Source organism: Talpa occidentalis, unplaced genomic scaffold (genome assembly GCF_014898055.3).
Source record: "Talpa occidentalis isolate TD23 unplaced genomic scaffold, MPIMG_talOcc4v2.1 talOcc4.14, whole genome shotgun sequence".
NCBI lineage: Eukaryota > Metazoa > Chordata > Mammalia > Eulipotyphla > Talpidae > Talpa > Talpa occidentalis.
Window position 1 is genome coordinate 90,200,456 of NW_023601433.1, and position 7,134 is coordinate 90,207,589.

A 7,134-nucleotide genomic window follows, 5' to 3' on the forward strand; every position below is an offset into this window, starting at 1 on the left:
CGCCCAAGGGCCCCCCGGCCGCGCCTCCGCCCGGTCCCCCGGAGCGCGGTCGCAGCCGGGCGCGCCGCGTCGCAGTCGGCGCATGCGCACGCGGGAGCCCGCCCTCCCGGCTGGCGCACGTGGCCCCCGGCCCAGCGGGCGAGTGCGTGCGCGCGCCCGCCCGGCCGCCCGAGCCCGCCGCTCTATCGGCGTGCCTGGCCGACGGGTGCGGTCGCCCGAGCGAGGCGGCGTGCGTGCGCGTGCGCGCGGACCACGTGGGCGCCGCGCCGGGTCGTTGCCCCGCCCCTCCGTCCGCGCGCGCCGGCGTCGGCTGCGTCTCCGAGCATTTGAATTGCGCTTCCGCCATCTTCCCAGCTCTCAGTCAGACGGGCCCGCAGACGCTTCTGGAAGGTAGCGCCGGGCCGGGCGGGCCGGGCGGGGCCGGGGGCGCCGGGGGCCGGGCGGCGCCGCGGGCGCCCGGGGGCGGCGGCGGGGCGCGGGGGCGGCGGGCCGGGCTCCCTCCTCGGCGCGGAGGCCGCGGGCGGCGGCCCGGCCCAGGGCGGCGGCGGGCCCGGTCCGGTCCGGCCGGGGCCGCGCCGCCGCGCCCGCGTGGCCTTCCCCGCCGCCCTCCGGCCGCCGCGCGGGGGCCGCCGCCCCGGCGCCGCCGCCCCGGCGCCGCCCTGGCCGGCCGCGTGGGGGCCGCGGCCTTTGTGGCCGCACGTGTCCGCGCGGCCGACCGGCTCTCTCCCGCAGGGACACCGCCATGGCCGCCCAGGGAGAGCCCCAGGTCCAGTTCAAGGTAGGGCGCGGCGGGCGGGCGGGCGGGCGGCGCGGGCGGCGGGGCGGGCGTCCGGCCACGTCACCGGCCCTCACGCGCCTCCCCGCAGCTCGTGCTGGTGGGCGACGGCGGCACCGGGAAGACCACCTTCGTGAAGCGCCACCTGACCGGCGAGTTCGAGAAGAAGTATGTCGGTAGGTGCCGCGCGCGGCCCGGGGGGCGGGGGGCGGGCGCGCGCTGACCGCCTGCCGTTGCAGCCACGCTGGGCGTCGAGGTGCACCCGCTCGTGTTCCACACCAACCGCGGGCCCATCAAGTTCAACGTGTGGGACACGGCCGGCCAGGAGAAGTTCGGCGGCCTGCGCGACGGCTACTACATCCAAGGTGGGCCACGTGCGCGGGCCGGGCGGGCCGGGGGCGCGGGCCCTCCCCGGGGACGCCCGGGGCGCCGCTTCCTGCCTGTCGCTCCCGGGCCTGTTTCTGGAGCGCGCGGCGCGGGGACGCTCCGGGCGTAGGAGAAGGCGCGCGCGCCGCCCCCCAGAGCCCCGGCCGCCGGCGATGGTCCCGCGCGCGGGGAAAGGCCGGCTGGGGATTTTTTGATTGCGCTTGGTCTTGTAGAACTTTCCCCCCGGACGCTTCATTTTGAAGTTGTAAGGCCAGCGTATCTTGGGTATTAGCTAAAAAAGGAAAAAGTCGGGAATATCGCTTTTCTAAGGAAAAGTTGGTGGGGAACCCGCCCACGCTGTCGCTTTCCTTGACTGTGTGAAGATTCCCCCCCAACCAATTTTTTAGCCTGAACCTGTTCCCTTATTAAAACCATATAGAGGTTGGTGTAGAGAGGGGCCTGAGCTTTAAAAAAAAGAAGGCGTTGCTCTGTAGGCAGCCTTCTAAGGAGGGCCTTTCGAAGACCGCATTCCTGGACCCTCAGAACATGGGAGGTGGTTCTCTGGAGTGCTGATACACCTCAGTTTTTTTGGCTGTAACTAATGATCTCTTTTCAGGGGAGATTTAACAGGGTAAGCTGTTCTTTCACTTAGAATAAAAGGAAATTTAATCGTAGTGGGGGAAGGAGTTTTGGAATTGAGTAGAAAAAATCTGGATGACCCACGATTAGTGCTAAAACTGTAAATTTCAGTTTTTAACATTTTTCGTTTACCTAGTAAATGTCTAGTTATGTCATAATTTTATCCTTTTTTCTTTCAGCCCAGTGTGCCATTATAATGTTTGATGTAACATCACGGGTTACTTATAAGAACGTGCCTAACTGGCATAGAGATCTGGTACGAGTATGTGAGAACATCCCCATTGTGTTGTGTGGCAACAAAGTGGACATTAAGGACAGGAAAGTTAAGGCAAAATCAATTGTCTTTCACCGAAAGAAGAATCTTCAGGTAAACAAAACGTCTTAGAGTTTATTTACTAAATTCATGACATTTGGAGAAAATCATAACGTCGTTCCATTAGAGTGATTCATTAAGTGTTTGGCATACATGGATTTTAGAGAATTTATTCTTTATCTTGGAATATTGTTCTAGAACAATTTTTGAGTAATGGAATATTTTCAAAATTCTCTCTTAAACAGTACTATGACATTTCTGCCAAAAGTAACTACAACTTTGAGAAGCCCTTCCTCTGGCTTGCTAGAAAGCTAATTGGAGACCCCAACTTGGAGTTCGTTGCCATGCCTGCCCTTGCTCCGCCAGAGGTTGTCATGGACCCAGCTTTGGCAGCACAGTATGAGCACGATTTAGAGGTATGATGTGTACATTTCAGTTCCTGGCGTTAGGTTGGCCTGTTACATCCCAAGGCCTTTGATGTGGGGTGTTAACAATTTTGTCTTTTTCTAGGTTGCTCAGACAACTGCACTCCCGGATGAGGACGATGACCTGTGAGAGGATGAAGCTGGAGCCCAGCGTCAGAAGTCTAGTTTTATAGGCAACTGTCCTGTGATGTCAGTGGTGCAGCGTGTTTGCCACTTTATTACATAGCTAAGCAGAACATGTGCTTAATCTTTGGGATGCTGAAGGAGATGAATGGGCTTCGGAGTGAATGTGGCAGTTAAACCTTCATATTTTTGGACATGTGCATTTAGCTGTTTCGGAACACAGTTGTTTCCTTGAGTTTCAAATATAAGACTGCTACAGTCACATCACAACATTCAGTGGTGAAATTCTGTTTGTTACTGTCGTTCTCGATTTCTTTTCGTTTAGATTCAGAATAAAGTTGCGTTTTTGCAAGCCAATTCACCCCTTGTTTAATAAGCATTTCAAAGCCACTATTGAGGAAAATTGTGCCGTGATACTGCGGTTGTCTTTGCTGTTACCCGTTGATTTGAAGTACGTTAGGTTAAATTCTTGCTGTGTCATTTTTTGTATTTTGGAAGCATTTCACACATTGGCTGTGCCAGAGGTCCATAGTGCTCTATGGGAACGGGAACGGTGTGAATGTTGTCAATGCCAGTTAAGTAACGTTTCCCCACCTGCCTTTTAGGTAGTGCCGCCTAGGGGCGCTCTCCTTGGAGACTGTGACCTGGCAGAATAAAAATGGTACGTGCTGTAGATAATGCCAACAGCTGTTCTGAACATTGCAGTTGCATTTATTTTACAGCAAAAGTAACTTTTAATGTTAAACTTCTCAACATTGAACGAAACCGTAGGCATGACTGGGAGCTGGGGAACGTCTCATCCGGTGATGTGGATGCTGAAGCGTTGATTGTTGTTCAGTGTTGAAGTTGACTGTCCATGTTCCCTGCGCTCGCAGGGCCTCCCAAAGCTTAAAGATGTGAAAGGGTACCAGTTCAGGTGACCAGTGCCCGGCTTCTTTGGTGATGCTTTTTTCCCTGGGCATCTTCATGGGCAGAGCAAGCATGCAGAAGCAGCCAGGGATGCTGTGGAGAAACAGCCCGGGGTGGCTTCCCAGTGATGGGGGACACTGCAGAACTTGTCTTAGATTAGGCATTTTTCTTTTTTTTTTTTTTTTTTTACTTCCATCTTTGAAAATGGTCAGGTCTGTCTTGCCTAAGAGTTTGATCCCATTGCCACTGCTGTAGCGATTAATAACCTGAAAATAGGAGCTGATTTGCTCGTGTAAGTACTATAGTTGACTTTACCAAAGCTCCTTAGATGTCCAGTTATCCTTACATAAACTCTTTGCCTAAAAAGGAAAGGGTTGCTTTTTTTGAACGTAAGAAAATGAAATAAAGGCTAGAAATGAATAAAATTCACCTTAATAGAAAATACTGAATAAATTGCTGTCAGTAGAGTCACAGATTGGAATTGTATCTGCTAGTCTATACTCGCTCTGAGCCAGAGGAGGAGTCGGGGATGGAAATGTTTCTTCCATGACTGGGGTGAGACCCTCCTTCAGATATCTAATGTGAGAGAGAGAGAGAGAGAGTGTGTGTGTGTATGTGTGTGTGTGTAACCCTCCTGTAGAATGGAAGCGTGGCAGATTGTGAAACAAGTGTACATTTTGGAGGCTACCTGTGTGCTGTGGTGTGGGAGAGTTCCCAAGTTAACTCCTTGGAAGAAAAAAAATTGCTGCAAAATATATTGCTTCGACTTTGCCTGGATTTTCTGAATCATCTCTGGCACTCACTATGAAAACACTCTCGGGATAGTTCTGTCCAGTCTCTGTAAATGGAGGTTTTCCCTCAATTTTTTGACCCCTGGTATCTAATGGGGGTGACCTTGAATTGAAAATCTTCCATGTCATGCTCACTTAGTACGGGCTAATCAAGAATTTTTTATTGGTACAAAAATCACTAAGACCAGCCTGGTTACTTTGACTCACACCGATAAACGACGAGAACATTAGGTTTCTCAGGAATAGTTGATTAAAGTAGGGGATGCTGATACGATTAGTTATAGTTAAAGGGTTTCATGGTGTTCCGTGGCCAACTTGAAAACTACCAAGTGGCTTCTTCACCCTGTCAATTGCAAAATATCTAGGGAAGGAGAAAATAACAAAAAATTCATCAGACTTTCAACAAGGACAGATGCCTGACACGCAGCTGACGTGAAGTTGCGGGTTCTGTAGTAAAGGCATCTGGTTACAAGCAAATGGGGCAGGCGATACACTCACGTGTGCGTGTGAGATGACCTGTAGATGACAGTTGTCATTCTGGGGTTGCGGGCGCCCTGCCGACACCACGCCAGGCCAGCCTTGTGTCAGACGTAGTCTTCGCTCTTTCCTGTACCTTACGCTGCTGCTGGGGCTGGTGTCCCTGACCGCTTCCAGCCTTGCACACTGGGGAGGCGGTTGGACCACGGCATCCCTGTGAGGCCTGAGCCAGGGGACCCCACACCCACAGCTCTCTCTGGCCCTTAGAATGTGCCTTCTCTCGAAGGGCGAGGAGCTGAGAGCTGCAGCTGTTAGGCCCCCTGTACTGGTTTTTAAGCCAGGTCAGGTGTCCCTGTAGGCCTCACGATGGCAGCCCCCTGCGCCCCGGTCAGAGGGTAGGTTTGCATTTGTCCTTGCTGCCTTGCGAGGGAGTGACCGCAGGGGCGAGCATCACGTCTTGCTCCCTTGACCCCGTGCTTAAGGAAGCCTGAGGAAAAGAATCTGGGAGCTAGAGAAGGGGGTATGGCGTGTGGAGAGGACTTTGTGGCCCTGTTCCAGCCCGTGACTTCGAGCACGGACCCTCCCTGCAGCGGGCGCTCAGCATTCCAGTGTTTCCTTCAGGGAGCAGGGTGGGCCTTGGGGAGCAGGCCCTGTGTCATTGAGAGAGCAGTGCCGGGTCTGGGGCGTGTCGTGCTCAGCTGTAGCTCAGGAAGGGGGACTGAGCTGGTTTCCCTTCCCGAAGAAGCGAAACTTCCTAGCTATGGTGCGCGGGACATGGGTGTCTCATCCCAGGGACTCTGAGCTCTGCTCGCTCCCCCTAGGGAGGCAGCTGCATCTGCAGAGAGGAGCAGTCCTGCCAGGGCGTGGTGCTGCAGAGCCAGGGAGGGGGTCCACATGTGACCAGGCGGGGGTGGGGGCGTGTTGAGCCACAGCCAGGGCTGAGCCTGAGGTGCCGGCATGACAGCATCACACCACAGCCTGTTTCCAACAATCGAAACAGTCGACTATCCGCTTGGAACACCAGGCGCCACCTGGGTAACTGCCACACCCACTCTCCTTGAGGCCACTTGTCATTCAGAAGGGCTGTTGACAGTTCAGAGCACAGCGGGCCGTTCTGATGCCCGTTGTGAGCTGATGACCACGGTCAAGTGCAGCCGTCATCTCGGGTCTGGGGTGGGAACATTGAAGGTCCACTCAGCAAATGTTAAGCGTCCAGCCCAGGGTTAACATCCGCCACCGTGCTGGACGCTGGGGCCCAAGGACTCGTCCTGCATAACTGGACCTGTTCCCTTTGACCAGCCGCTCCCAGTGTGCCAGCCTCAGCCCGGCCACCCCGTCTACTCTCAGGAGCGGCCTGTTTAGATTCCGCACGTGAGTGGCACCGCACGCCATCTGGCTCATTTCCCTTAGTCTGTGCTGTAGAGGGGGGTCATTCGTGGTGCCACCCATGACAGGACTTAAAGGCCGAATAATATTCCGCTGTACATGCGTGGAGTCTATCGGGAATTAACACATATATTCCAAAGCATTACCCACCCACGCCGATGGCGTCCTCTAAAGAAGTGTGCGTAGATGAGGCGGTGAGCGTGAGGGCGCGTCCCTGAGTGGGAGGAGGCTTGAGCCTGTTGCTGAGTGAAGTCACTGCGGGCTCTGGGTGTTCCTCTGTGAGCGCCGGGAAACCAACCTGTTGATTCCAGACTGGGAAGTCAGCCTGCCAGAGAGGACTGATGGGCACTGCTGGGGTGAGTGACATTCAGATTTGACCGCCCCCCCCCACATGCCATTTTATCCACCAAAGTGAAAAAACCACGTTCTTCACATATGGAAATGGGACGGATTTGACGAGTCGGCGCAAGCGGCAGCCACACTCGGCCCTGAGGTGACTCGCTGGCGTTCCGTGGACTCCTGTTCAAGCGTCTTCTCAAACACAGGGCCGTGTGGGGTAGTGTCCGTCGCCGCTTTCCACTTTTTATCACGGCCTCCCTGTGTCGGGGTGTCGCACTGACCACTGCCTCCTGTGCTGTGGTGGTCGGGGTGCCCCGGCACCCCGGGTTCTGTGGGGTTCGCTCTTGCTCTGCTCTGGAGCCGGTGGCCCCTCCACGTGCCCGGGACTTCTCCCCTCCCGGGCCTGCTCACGGGCACCTGAAGTGTTGGCTGTTGAATGTGTGGCCTGCTCGGCCAATCCTGATAGGCAGAAACCAGAACCACCTCTCCGTGGTCTGCGCGCGCGTGGGCTGCCTTCGCGCCCCTTCCCCGGCGTCTGGTGGCCTGAACCGGCAAAGGTACATGCGCCTGCTGTGTGGGGGCCTCATGTCC

The 7,134-nt window shown here is 55.6% G+C and overlaps 1 protein-coding gene across 1 annotated transcript; it reads left to right on the forward strand.

Annotated features, from left to right (window-relative positions):
* The first annotated feature begins 285 nt into the window (after positions 1 to 285).
* Positions 286 to 2,987, forward strand: RAN (RAN, member RAS oncogene family). Its single transcript, XM_037511339.2, has 7 exons — positions 286 to 390; positions 733 to 778; positions 867 to 951; positions 1,015 to 1,140; positions 1,960 to 2,147; positions 2,339 to 2,509; positions 2,604 to 2,987. The coding sequence occupies exons 2-7, from the start codon at positions 743 to 745 to the stop codon at positions 2,646 to 2,648; spliced, it is 651 nt and encodes a 216-aa protein (XP_037367236.1). The 5' UTR covers positions 286 to 390; positions 733 to 742; the 3' UTR covers positions 2,649 to 2,987.
* The last annotated feature ends 4,147 nt before the right edge of the window (positions 2,988 to 7,134 follow it).

What these genes read in the sequence shown, in the direction of transcription:
- RAN (XM_037511339.2), top strand. Translation starts at nt 743, where the DNA reads ATGGCCGCCCAGGGAGAGCCCCAGGTCCAGTTCAAG. An exon ending in AGCCCCAGGTCCAGTTCAAG is followed by an intron (nt 779 to 866) that starts GTAGGGCGCGGC and finishes GCCTCCCCGCAG; the next exon opens with CTCGTGCTGGTGGGCGACGG. An exon ending in CGACGGCTACTACATCCAAG is followed by an intron (nt 1,141 to 1,959) that starts GTGGGCCACGTG and finishes TTTTTCTTTCAG; the next exon opens with CCCAGTGTGCCATTATAATG.